General features: G+C 34.7%; 1 protein-coding gene across 1 annotated transcript in view; it reads right to left on the bottom strand.

Annotated features, from left to right (window-relative positions):
- The window catches only part of SUCLG2 (succinate-CoA ligase GDP-forming subunit beta), a 318,225-nt gene that overhangs the window by 124,043 nt on the left and 179,509 nt on the right, over positions 1-14,673 (bottom strand). Inside the window, exon 8 of the mRNA XM_049777671.1 lies at positions 8,991-9,087. Within this exon, the coding sequence (XP_049633628.1) occupies positions 8,991-9,087 (97 nt within the window). The remainder of the gene's footprint in view (positions 1-8,990; positions 9,088-14,673) is intronic.

Raw genomic sequence — 14,673 nt, 5'->3', positions numbered from 1 at the left:
GTCAAACGCAACAACAATAAAATCAAGAGATCCAAACAGTCTAAACTTACAATGGACTTGTTATACTGTACTGGCAGGCTGGGGGAAAAGGAGAGATGGGTTGTATCTTGGGAACAATGGTGGAGGGAGGTCCACAGTGTTGGTCAATTGGCCCTGATTCATTGTATGTCTGTAACTAAACTATGGAGGGCTTTATACATAACAATAATTTCAATTAAAAATTAAAAAAACAATAACAAAAGCCAGAATAAGGATCTAAGCTGGTGGTAATAAAACATGGTCTTCAGCACAACTGCTTGTTTCTTTGTTTTTGTTTTTGCTTTTGGGCCTTACTCAACAGTGCTTAGGGTCTACTCAGAGGTCAGTGTTTGGGGTCTGTTTTGGCTGTGCTTATCAGTCCAAGATTGCCAGGGTCAAACCTATGCCTTCTGCATATAAACCATCTTTCAGATCAATAAAATATAATAATAAAATATCTCTGATATCACTATTTCTGCAATGAGAGTTGTGCTGGAACACAGGTGCCCATTTATTTTCATATTTCCATAGCTGCTGTCCCAAAACAACAGCAGAGATGAGTAGTTGTAATAAAGATATACTGTCGCCCATAAACACCCAAATATTTGCTAAGCAGGCCTTTTCAGTAAAATGCTAGCAATCCTTAGAAAAACACATTTTACATACCATTTATATCCCATTTTAATACATGATATAAACCTATTTGTTCTGTTAAAAGATAGAAAATTGCATCCTCTTCACATGAAAACAAACAAAAAAAAAGAAATTAACAAACAAAGATTTGTAGGTTTTACAAAGGAATAAATATGTCCCCGAATATTGAGTGAGATTTGTATGCTGATTTTTCCCTGTAAGGCTTCTTCTGGTTACACTTTTAGAAGTGTGTTAAAAATGTAATGATGTCTCTGTCAACAGAAAAATAAAGTAAACTTGCTTGCTCAAATCTTATCTTTTTCACTTGATAAAACATGAAATATGGTAAAAATGTATATATTTTTGAGTTGTTGAGGTTATTCAGACACTAAAACTTTAAATGTCACATTTGTGAAATCTCAACACTATAGAAAATTCATCTTAAACAAAGGCCATCCTGTACACAATGAAGGTGAAAAAACATACCTATTAATATTTATAAAACAATTTTCACCATCAAAAACACATTGTTACATGCTTGATAGATTATACAAATGAATTTTCCCTCCAAACAAATACCAAAGAAAGCTGTGGCACTTATATTCATAAGGCATTTTTGTTGTCTTGTTGAGTGATGTGTGATTCTGTGAGCTGCTAATTCAACCACCTCCATAAAGAGTGTGACTGCCAGTTAGAAACCTCTGACCCCAGAGATTTAACAAAAAGAATTTGCTACAGAACAAAACAAAATAAAAATACATTTGAGAAGGGGAGACACACACATAAGAGAACCAGAATAACAGCAGGAAATAAGGTTGTCATAATTAGTTGGAAAAAATAATCTATCTTCAAGCAACATACTACATTTGATTTGTGATAAATAAGCATAATGTGCTATTGAAAAGTGCCTTGCCAAGATGGCCTTAAAATGCTGATGCTTTCAAATTAATCCCACTTTTCATGAAATATTGATGTTCCAGGAAACACATACTTTTGAGAACTTTAATTGCTGTAAAAAGAAAAATATAGATAGGGGGTGGGAGCGGGGGCTTGTGGGAAAGGCATAGAACTAAAAAGGTGCTTGAAAATAGAGTCTTGTGTATAAAGAGAGAAACAGAGAAACACCCACTAACAACATGGGCACTTGCTAGCACAAAGCAACAGGATGGTTATTTTGGGAAATTAATCCAAGGAAAGGAATTCGATGTTCCTGTTAATTCTGGATCATCTACAGGTCCTTTGTTACTGGGAATCTTGGTCATATTGCAAAAGTGGTCCCTTTTCTTCATTACTCAGTGAGTGGACTTGGGATTCAACAAAAGGAGAAGCTCTGAAAAGACTTCAAAAATACTATTTTTAGGGGCCAAAGAGATATAACAGCGATAGGGCATTTACCTTACATGCAGCTAACACAGAAGGGACCTGGGTTTGATTCCCGGAGTCCCATATGATTCTTTGACCCAGGAGCGATTTTTAAAAAAATATCTTTATTTAAACACCTTGATTACAAATATGATTATAGTTGGGTTTCAGTCATGTAAAGAACACCCCTTCACCAGTGCAATATTCCCATCCCCAATGTCCCAAATCTCTCTCATCCCCACACCACCCCCGCCTGTATTCTAGACAGGCTTTCTACTTCCCTCATTCCAGGGAGTAACTACTGAGCATAACCGGGTGTGCCCCCTAATTTTTTTATTAGGGAGAAATAGTACAGTGGGTAGTGAATTTGCCTTTCACAAGGCAGAGAAATAAATTTCAGTCCCAGTACCTCATATGGTTTCCCAAGTCCACCAAAAATGTTCATTGAAAACAAAACAAAACAAAACAAAACAAAAACCCACAAAAAGAAAAACAAAAGAAAAAATAAACAAAAAATGTTTGCTGATATCAGAGCCAGAAGTAAGCCCTAAGCACCACTGGGTGTAGTGCACAAACAAACAAACAAACAAATAACTACCCCCAATAATTATTTGTATTTGTTTTTGGTCACTATTACAAGAGGCTTATGTAGGAGTGCTCTTCATCTTCATGCTATGCTGCTAGCAATGCTGAAGGGCCACGGGGATCATGCTCAGCAGTTCTGAGAAAAGAACAACTGTGCGGAGTCAGAGATTAGAACCCCAGTGCTGTGCATTTAAATGAGTCTTCAGCCATATTTCTGGCTCCTTGAACATGAATTTTTAACGTTTGGACTAATGTTAAATAAGTTTTTTTTTGGCTGGGATGGGGAACATTGTTGTGCATTTTTGAGTGTGTGTCAGTATCTCTGGCCTTTACTTACTAGTATATAGCTTCCTTTACTCCAAGTTATGATAGAGATATGTTAAGAAAACTTACAGTAAGTAACTATCTTGAAATGCATACCTGTATTGAACCATAGAGTCAGATGTAAACTATTGGGTCATAAAGCACAATAAAACTAATTTTCAAAACAGTGACAAAGCTCCCTCAGAGAATATAACATTCACTCTCACCACTGAAAAATATGAAAAAATTATTTAATGGGGTGAGGTGCTGGTCTTTATTTTTATTTGTAGGGTTGACAAAGGTTGTGTGAAACCACATCTGGTTGTGCTGAGGGCTTGCTGGGGATTGAACCAAGGTCAGCCAGGTAAAAAGCAAACTCATTAATCTCTTGTCTTTTGTGCCCTTGAGGATTGGGGTGGAAGCTACATCCAGTATTGTTCAGGGATAATTCCTGGTTTTGTGCTCAGGATAGATTCCGACACAGATCGATTTCTGACACAAAATTAGTGCCTTAACCACTGAACTTTCTCTCTGGCCCAAGGAAACATTGAATGACTTAAAGATAAAGAAAATAAAAAGAGAAGATTCAGTGTGTAGGCAAATTGGTCTGAAAGTGGGAAGGCAATTTCAAGATGATTTACAGAAAATGAATGAAAGTAAGGTAAATAATAATACAAACTAATCACAAATTAATGAGTTTGAGCACTGCAATTGAACATGCAGTGACCAATAATTCCCTTGGTCTATTTTTTTAAATTCGTATTTTTTTTTTTTGGGTTTTGGGTTTTGGGTTTTGGGCCACACCTGGCAGAGCTCAGGGGTTACTCCTGGCTGTCTGCTCAGAAATAGCTCCTGGCAGGCATGGAGGACCATATGGGACACCGGGATTTGAACCAACCACCTTTGGTCCTGGATCGGCTGCTTGCAAAGCAAACGCCACTGTGCTATCTCTCTGGGCCCTAAATTTGTATTTTAATAATCAATAACTAATTTAATAATTAATAATTGAAATAAATAATTATTTTAATAATTAATAATAATAATTAATTAGATAAACATGAGGGAAGAAAAAAGAGCTACAGCTTCTCCAGACTAGCAAAGGTTTGCTCTTTACTCTTTAAAAGTATCTAGGAACCACAGTAGGTAGGGCACTTGTCTTGTACACTGCAAGCTTGGTTTCAATCCCTGAACCCCAAAAGGTTACCTGAGCACTGCCAGAAGTTATTCCAGAGTGCATATCCAGGAGTAACCTCTGAACATCACCGATATAATCGCATAAGAAAAATAATCTTTTTTTAAAAGTGTATCTGCACTTCAATAAAAGGTAATATTTTATCTTCGTATCCTTTTTCTCACCCTATTTCTCTCTCTCTCTCTCTCTCTCTCTCTCTCTCTCTCTCTCTCTCTCTCTCTCTCTCTCTCTCTCTCTCTCTCTCCTAGAGAACATGACTCATGTTCTCTAGAATTGGCTAGATATGGCTATAGGACCCAAGCAGCGTCACTTAAATTACTTGAGAGTATTGTTCTGATGGTTGAAGCCAAGATGTGAACTGGGTATCTTTGGCTTTTCTGTCAGTCAACTCCTGAGAGCCTGATCAACAAGGAAATGAATACAACAAGGGTGGAAGAATTAGACAATTACTGATAGCTTTCATGCCTTCATTCATTAGTTTCCTCTAAGGAAATGTTAAAATGCTAACATTATTAAGGAAAATGAAAATATTAAAAGTACTAAATTTCTAAAAGTAAAATTAGTATTACTAAACCCCTCAAGACTTTTAAACAAAAAACAGACTGATGTAGATTTGTATCACTATCATTATTTGTATGCTGGTTAATACTAAATTGCATTCATCAGTAGAAAATTACATTCTGAATCAAATTGTTAACCACATTTGGAAAGAATGGTTCTTGGACTGCAATTTTTCTCCATGGGAGAAAATTCCCCATGGGTGATCAAACAGAATAGAAGTTATAAAGGCCTTTGTTATTCATTCAACCAGGTATTATCTATTAGGCAAACAGATGACAAATCACAAGGGTTTTATACATAAAGTTCCTAATCAAGCAATGAAAACCTGAAGAAATTCTCTCTGTGATGAATAAAATGCATATGTTTAGTATTTAAAGATACTTAAATCTGAAATCAGAAGAGAAATTATTAAAGTTATATCATGAAAGAGTACATGTTTTTCTATGATTAATAGAAATAGAAATAACTAAAATATCCATGATATAAATGCTCAGATTATCAGCATGGTTAAAATAAATGACTGTTTTTACAGGGCTTTAATAAAAGGTTGCTTTAGGGCACTGTGGCAATGATGAAGATCAATCTGTACATCTGTACATTTGGCCATTAATTACCAATCCCTAATTGGGCTTAATTTGACTACTGCTCATTAGAGTTATAAACCAACACACACTTTTAATTGTGACTATAATTTAATAGCTGAATATTTACGGTACAATGAACAAATTAATAGCCAAAAATAATTTTCTCCTAAAATATGATATAAAATGTGTTTTTAATGAACTGTACATGAAATCTGTTTTATGATGATTCCTTTCCAAAAGATCAAGTATCTTTTTTTTCATTTAATGACTAAGAAAAAAATTTCATATTCCACGAGGCTTTATATACATCATCCAGAGTTTTCTCAAATCACGATAGCTGCAGCCAGACCACATCTGTGATAGATGTAACTATTCAAAAGATAGAATGAAAAGAATATCGAGCTGTATCCAAAACTATTGCAGAATTTACAATATTTTGATATAAAATAACAAGGTTCCTTGCCAGACTAGTAGAAAAGCAATATATGACCTTTATGAATTTATATTGAGCCTTCTTCATTTCATGGATTTCATTATCAGTCACCCACTACAAGAATATTGAGTGATATTTTAATATAGGAGACCAATTCTCGATACTCTTATGAAGGCAAATAGTCTAAGAGAAACAAAGTAGAAAAGAAATCAGGTGGCGATGATAATTCAGCCTGGCACATCAGAAACAACATGACATTGATTCATAGATGATGCTCGAAGAACAAATCTCAGCTCTGATAACTTGCTTCTCTTCTGAGAACCCATTCTTTTTTTCAGTCCTCTATAAAGTGGGGGTGACAACTGTTAATTTTGGAGGAATTTTATAAATAATAAAAATGATATAAAAGACATCAAGTTACATATCTAAAGAGTCAAGGATACATGTTGTGTTTGTCTAGGACTTTGGCTCAACCCTCAACATTGCATGATTCCCCAGATATAACCCTGAAAGTGATCAGACATGTTCAGATAAATAAACCTGTTGGTCTCAGGCAGCATAAGCAATGACCAACACTGCATCCGTATGCACCATCATTAAGCTATTAGGTACAAGTATCTTTTGTAGTGGCCGTGAGGTTCTGTGGAAGTTGCCTGGGAAAGACCTCCAGAAATAGAATAAAATATCATATTACTTTAAATATGGTTTATGAAACAACTATCTTCTCCATCCTTTTACTCTCTAACCAAAGAGACTAACCAAAGGCTTTAGAGTTGAATATTAATTCAAATATGTACAAGAATTTATACATATTTATGAAGATAATTTGCTTACAAATGACCTACCACAGATTCTAACCTGGTGGTCACTTATATATTTATGCAAGTTAGTATTTTCAATGGCTTTTTGAAATTTGGATCCATTCTTTACCACTGGTATCTGTCTGTCTGTCTGTCTGTCTGTCTATCTATCTATTTATCTATCTACCTACCGACAAACCTGCCTACCTAGAAAGTTGGATGTTTTCTAAACCACTGGCATCTACCTATCATCATATCTATCTATCTATCTATCTATCTATCTATCTATCTATCTATCTATCTATCTATCTATCTATCTATCTATCTATCTATCATCTATCTATCTATCTATCATCTATCTATCTATCTATCTACCTATCTATCTATCATCTATATCTATCTATCATTTATCTATCTAAGTATTTGGGATGTCTGAAAATTAAATTCAGATCAGTGGCTACAAGTCATGCATTTTAACCCCTTACTCTCTTTCAACATAAAGACAAGCATTAATTCCTGGCATTAAAAAATATTCCAGGATCAGGCACAAGTACATTTTCTACCTGACACCAGCCATTTATTCTCTTCATCTCTTTCTCTCTTTCTTTCTCAAATCTTATTTCTTATTTTGAAAAAATATTTATATGGTAATCATATTTCACTAAATTTTTGATAAAAAGCTTACCAGTTAGTCAAGTTCTATTACTAGAAAATGAAAGATTCAGAATTTGAAGCTACATCTTTCTGGGTACCAAGAATATCATATCTTCTCATTCTTAATGGTCCACTGAAATGTCTCTGAGATATTTTCAGGAGAAAATAAGCTTGCAAATTCACTGGGACCTAAAAATTTTGTGTATATTATATGTATCAAATTTCTACCTACTAACTACGTACAATAATGCTTGGGAGCATGTAAGATTTTGGAAGTCAAATGAGCCAAAACTGAAAAGTTTTATGGGATTAACAATTTAATTGCAATCATGCTGACTAAATAAATAGCCACACCCAACTCCAAAGAAGCACAAATATTCCTATTCAATGCAGGATACAGTGCATTGATAAAAGATGTTGAAATAGAAAAAAATTTTTTTATTCTATAAGTACTTTTTGGACAGGAAAATATTTCCCCAGAAAATGCCTTTCTGTCCCACCTGCAAGAGAAGAGCTAACTAGGCGAAAGAGTGTGATAGAGGGAAAAAGAGTCTTGACAATAATAATAGCCTAATCTAGAAGTGATATAGGCAAATACAAATGCTTCCCAAGATTAATATTCCATAGAAGCAGGTACATAAAAACTATCAAGTATGGTGTGATTCCTATCCCAATCCAAAAGTATCCTCAAAACAGTAATAATAGGACTAAAAATTAGAGGATGGTAAATGAGTATTTTTTAAACCATTTTATTAACACCTAGGTGTAAAAAGTTGTTCACAATATAGTTGTTTATGGACTTCAGGGTTCCAATACCAATCCTAAAGCTAGTGTAATATCTCCTATACCTTTATTCCCTGTTTCTCACCCCTATATCTACCCTTTGGGAGGCAGAAAATAATTTACTGTATGTTTCTTGTTACAACCTAAGTAGTAATAAAATTACTGGGAAAAAATTGAGCAACAAAAAATTTGTGAAAACTAGTATTTCACAATGGGATTATTAAATCCGTCTGAGGTTAACTAAGCTATTGTTGCTAGTTAAACATTCATATTGTCTTTGTTGAGTTTAGATGCCTTCTATGCTACTTTCACATCTAATTTGATGTGTTTCTACTAGGATGACAGTATGAGGAATTTGTAAGTCACACTCAAGAAATCCTAGGATCTGTGGAGATGGGCCTTATGAAATTATAAGGACCTTTGAGATGTGAGTGGGATTTTAGGGGCTCCAAGAAGTAAGGATGGGTGGGGAAAGGTTGTCTATATTTATTCTTGTAAGACCCCAGTTTTCAGTTTTCAGTTCCCAAACTGGCAAAATACTTGGGAATTTATTTATTTTAAATAATTCATTTAAGCATTTTGGTTATAAAAATGTTCATAGTTGGGTTTCAGTCATCAAATGTACAGGGAATTTTTGTTGGTAAAATTCTCTGCAAAGATTAGTATTGAAGTACTGAACTAGTGCCACCACCATTGGCTTGGTAGCAACTGTGCGATATGAGTTGCCAGGGCTTTGGGAGGACTGAGAATTGGCCTGGCACCTTCTGAGGATTCCCTATAGTTGTCAGCTGTGAGACTAGTGGTGTACCCACACATTTTTGTAGCTTGGATTTCATCTCTTCTGAAAATACTGTGTCTATAAAGCCAGCTATTTCTAAAAGGATCAATAAAAAGCTTTCACTAATGCATGGTGTCTTGGCTACAAACTCAAGTGGTACAATTTTCTACTACCACTGGAGCATTTGAAAATATGGCAGCAATTGCTTAAAGAAATTCATGCCAAAATTTGGCTTTAGATTTTTGTATAATTTAATTTATGATTGGTATAATTATGAATTTCTGTTCTGTATTTTTTTGTTTACCTTGTCCTTCTGGAGTTTCACCAAAGGGGTTCACTTCCACCTGAGTAGCATCAATTTTCAGGAAGAGATTGTATAACTTCTTGATTTGATCTGCAGCCTACATAAAACAAAATAAAATAATATCAAAACAGTAGAATAATTTCTTTTATTGAATTACTAAAATCTAAAAAATAGCAAATGGTAGCTCTCAGACTTAAAAGATAGTTCATTTGGGTAGTGTTTTTATCTTGCATGTGGTTCAGTCCTCAGTACTACAAGAACTCTTGAGCCCCACCAGGAGTATTTCATAAGCACAGAGCCAGAATAAGCTCTGAGCACTGCCAGGTGAGGCCTCAACATAAAACAGAACAGAAACTGGTATCTTTATATTTAGTTAAGATTCATGATGAGGATAACAGAAAAGTATATGAAATGAAAATGTTTTCATTCCCATTGTGATTCATTAGAAAATAGTACTTAACTATTGCAGGCTGGGGGACAAAGGGTTAGCATATACTCTTGGAACACTGGTGAAGAAAGATAGACTCTGGTGGTGGTAATAGCCATGATTCATTGTATGTTTGAAACCCAACTATAAAGGACTTTATAAATCACAATTATTTTTATAAAGTAAAATACAATTAAAAAAACAAAATATCTTTAGTAGACTAAAAGCATTGCTAATCTTTTAGCATATTAAATGCCCTTTACAGTCAGATCTTTCTGCAGTGTAGATCACAATTATTAACACAAACAAGCTCCATTTAAGTAAAGGATAAACTTAATTTTGAGGGTTCCCTATTGAGCTTAAATAAAACACTTGTTTATATTCATCAATTCAAACCTATAATCTGTGAGACAGAAATGACTAAGTGTCTTTTGGAAATTGTTGCAAGACAGGAAGACAAAAGTCTTAAATAACACAGTTACTGAAAAGCCTGGTTTAAAATGAAAGCACTTTATGCCTAGAGGACAAAGAAGAAGAATATACCAGGTTTTCTTGCTTTTATTCACTGAAATAATTTTTATCGTTCTGCCTGGGATTCAACCTTTTTTTATTCAAGCAAAGTTGATTCATTACTTGTATTATAGTACACTGGCATTGTAAGAGTTGGGGTTATGGGGAAATTTCATGAATGAGGCCTGACACCCACTAAAATATTCAAACTTACAAGGTTTATAAGGCAATGCAACAAGACTGCAAACATATTTATTTATTTATTTATTTATTTATTTATTTATTTATTTAGTTAGTTAGTTAGTTAGTTAGTTAGTTAGTTAGTTAGTTTTTGCTTTTTCGGACACAGCCAGTGACTCTCAGGAATTACTCCTGGCAATGAGCTCAGAAATCATTCCTGGCTTGGGGGGACCATATGGGACACCGGGGGGATCAAATCATAGTCCATCTTAGGTTAAAGCGTGCAAGGCAAATGTCCTACCTTTTGCTCCACTGCTCCAGCCCCTATTTATTTATTTATTTTTAATATCTCATCTTTGGTAGGAAACAGTTTTCATTCTTTCCTCTATTTTATTTCCATATTCTGACTATACATTTAACACATTTTTGATTATTCGCTCTCTTAGCCCTGAAATGATTTACTCTCAGGTCCTTTCTTGTGTTTTTCTAATCATTTACCTGCTGTAAGAAAGCTGGCACTTAAAATCTCTAAGACCACTGGTATCGTAGGTTTCCAGCTCATATTAAATGATAAAAGTCATAGAGAAGGGGCAAGAAAGAGAGTATGTGGGGAGGGCATTTGCCATGTATGCAACTGACCAGGGTTCCAACCCTGGCATCCCATGTGATCCATTACATGCTTGTAGGAGAAATTCCTGAGTGTAGAGGCAGAAGTAACTTAAACACTGGCAGATGTGGCACAAGAAACAAACAAAAAGTCACAGAGATATAAAGACGTCAGAGGAGAAATAGATAATACTTTTAGGAGAAATAGTAAAATACTTTCACTCTGTTTTCCTGCCTTTGGATTTGCCTCCATTTCTGGCTTCTGTTTAAGAAGCTAAATTTAAACATCATTCTAATTTCTAAATCTCAATTTCCATGAGACTACAAGCTCTCTGTTCCTGGAGTCCCCATGTAACAATAATTTCCTGCTGCTGTTAAAATCTACACTGTCTCTCTGGACTGGGTTGGACTTCTCAGATTTTGCAGTATATATGTAACATATATGTAACCAATAATCTAGGAAAAAATGTCTTGTTATAAATATCCAAAGTGCCTTTATTCCTGCACCAGAAACTGAAGAATTCTTGGTGATATAATTCAAATTATCTGAATTTATTTAAATAATTTAAATGATTTTTATGATTAATTATTATTATTTATTTAAGAAAAAACTTCTTAAACTGCTCATTTTAAATTGGGTGGAGATAAAAACTACATAATGATTGAGAGACATTTTTACTATTATTTTCCTAGAGCTAGATAATACAAACACATGGTACAAAATTCCCAAAAATACTATAGTCTTATTTGAACCTTTTCTGACTTCCTATTGTTATCTTCCCAATTTCTTATCTGAAACAGCATATTACTGATTGGTAATTCATTAACAGATATGGCATGCAATTCTTCAGTTAAAATGAAATGCATAATCTTCATTCATTGTTCATAAACAATCAAACTTGGCTCTATTTCTTTAATAGATTTGAGAAATTTTCAACATCATGGTAGACTCATTTTGCTTTTTGTAACTCCACCCTGGATTTAGGTGTAGCTACCTGAGACCCACCCATTTCTGGGAGGGGTCTTGGGAACCAGATATTATGTGTGACCTTACCTGCAAGACCCCGCCCATTCCTGGGAGGGGTCTTGGAAAAGGTAGATAAGCCTTTGAGCCAGGGGATTAGGGGGTCTTCCCTGCTGGGCTCTCTGGCTTTTGGGTTTTTGCCTCTTTTGGTCTTTGACCAGCATGGAGGTCAAAGGAAGATGGCTGAAAGGAGTTAAGATGCAGGGCTAAGAATAGCTAGTGCTTGAAAGGTTATGAGTAGGCCACACACATGTGGTGAATAGGGGATGAATAAAGCTGATGCTTCCTGATGCCTATCTCTGGATGAGTCTGATTCCTTCGTTCACCTAAACCTGGGACCCGCCAGCTGAATGGGGATTGCGGAGCCACTGTGGACTGGGATGGCAGAGAAAGGCCTCCATCCATCTCCATCCAGCACCATCGTTAATTATTTGATTCAACAGCTTTTTGCAATTATTATTGTGGTTTCTGCTGCAATATTATTTGACAGTCTTATTACTGTAGTAGTGCTAGGTATCACACTTGGGGATGCAGGAAAGTCTCAAGAATAGAATTCAGGACCTCAGGAAAAGAAAGGCAAGAAAGCTAAAAAAGAGTTACATACTGAGCCTATTATTTTAAATGTCAACATAATGTTGACATTATAATATGACAGTTGTATCATTATGTACTTAAGATGTTTATTAAATAAAGATCCTATAGTTTACAATAGCTGATATTATATAAAATGCAGTCTTTATAAATATATAAAGGCAGATATACATATAAATAGAAATATATATCATGTAATCACATGAATGATTACTGAACTATGAGGGTAAATACTACTTTTGGAGCAAAAAAAGATTCAGACATCACAAATTTCTGTTCATATTTACTCTTAGAAGAAGATATTCCCTACATTCCCTTCTCATAAATCAATTAGTAATTGTATTTCCACTCAAAACCACCAGATAAGTGGACCTTTGACAAAAAAAATTATATCAAATATATTTAATTTAAATAATTTTATTTAATTTTATGACATTTTATTAAACTATTTAATTTGAATCAGTTTTATTGAAACATTCTGATTATGAACAAGTTTAAGAATATTTTGTAAACTTGAAAATATTTTTCTCCTTTTCTGTAAAAGTTAATAATCTTTCTCAATAAATTTGTTTGTTTCTAACTCACAAATGAATTTTTATGAAGAAAACCTGTTCCTTATCACAGAAATTGGACATATTTTCCCTCTTTAACATTTATCTTTAGTCCATGTTTTCTTCATTTTCACCATATGGAACTTTGATAACAATAACCCTGATCTCTTCCTCTATGACTTCTGACTTTGCATAAGACTTTAAAAAGGTTAGTCCATTTTTGAGAGTTAAAACAATTCTCCCATTGTTATTTAAATGCTCTTTAAGATATTTATTCTTTAATATTTAATTTTCAATAATTGGGATTTATTATAATTAGTGTACAAGCTTGAAAAGTAACTATTGGTACCTTTTTCATTTCAGGGTTGTTTCTAGGTGATTTGGGTGGACTTTTAACATGAGCTGAATAAGACACACTCTCTTCTGCTATGAGGGTTGCCCACAATGTTTACAGAGCAACTGAAAATCCATACAGTCAACAGATATTATTTAAACTAATGATCAATCTAATAATAGCAATGCAATTATATTGCACAAGAGAAACTTCAATAGAAATAACCATTAATCACAGGAAGCATACATGTATAAGAGCTTAACCTAGATACTTTAAATTTTTCCTTTTCTTTTTTATTATATAACAAAAATCATTAAGCCATTTTACATTTTAGTGTTCTCTTCAGCATATCATAGCACAAGATTTTTTGTAACCAAGTTCCATAATTTTTCTCAGCAAAACTATAATTCCATTAGCCTCAAACAATTAACCCTTCCCTTCCACACTGATTCCTCATAACCACTTTTTAACTTCCATAATCATGAAGCTGACTACTTGGCTACCTCATCAAAAAGGAACCAGGTATATTTATCTTTTGTGATGTCCAATTTCATTGAGTACAATGCCCTTATGGTTCATCCATGATGCTTGTTAGATTCCCTTATTAGAAGCTGCTTGTTAGATTCCCTTTCTTTCCAAAAGGAGAGCAAACTTCCATTGTAGGGACACACCACAAAACTTTATGCCTTTTCTTTGCCTCACTTAATAGTATAATAATAATAACAACTTAATAATAACAGGGCTCTTTCCTGATACTGTGCTTAAGGATAACTTCTATAAAAGGTCAGAGACAACAGGAGTTACCAAGGATCAAATCCAGGTATATCACGTGCAAGTCAGTGCCCTACTTACTGCACTATTTCTCTGGCCTGCTACAAGACTTCTTAAGAATCTATCAACCTATCTTATTATGCAACCTGAATTTTTGACAAGCTAATTCCTTTGTAATAACATTAGTGAATATTATCCATTCATTTATTTTTCACAGTTTCAGTTACTTGTAGTCACCTGTGGTCAAAAATATTACCTACAGGATTCCCAACTGTGAGTGTTCCTTGTGCGTGTTTTTCCACTATACTGTCTTTGAAACCTCTTGGGAGTGGGGCAAAAAGGACCCAGAAAAATAGCTCTCCAGGAAGCTCATCAAGGGCCAGAGCACCAAGGAACTGTGTCTGTCCAGGAAAACCAGCTATCCACACTATTCTGCAGAAAGGAAGCTCCCCTGTTTGTGACTTCAGGCTGGGAAAATCTACGCACGCCCAGTGATTCCAGACTGTGAGTGTTGCCTGTGCATGTTTTTCCACTGTCCTGTCTCCGAAACTTCTTGGGAGTAGGCCAAAAAGGGCCCAGAAAAATAGCTTTCCCAGAGGCTCCAGAAGAGCTCTGCTTTGCTTTGCTGCCGCGCACTCTTTCTAACCAATGACCCAACTACAAAAAGTAAAAAAAATCACACTACAAGT

The sequence above is a fragment of the Suncus etruscus genome, chromosome 7, assembly GCF_024139225.1.
Source record: "Suncus etruscus isolate mSunEtr1 chromosome 7, mSunEtr1.pri.cur, whole genome shotgun sequence".
Classification (NCBI taxonomy): domain Eukaryota; kingdom Metazoa; phylum Chordata; class Mammalia; order Eulipotyphla; family Soricidae; genus Suncus; species Suncus etruscus.
The sequence above is the reverse complement of the archived record's forward strand: the minus strand, read 5'-3'. Positions and strand labels throughout refer to the sequence as shown.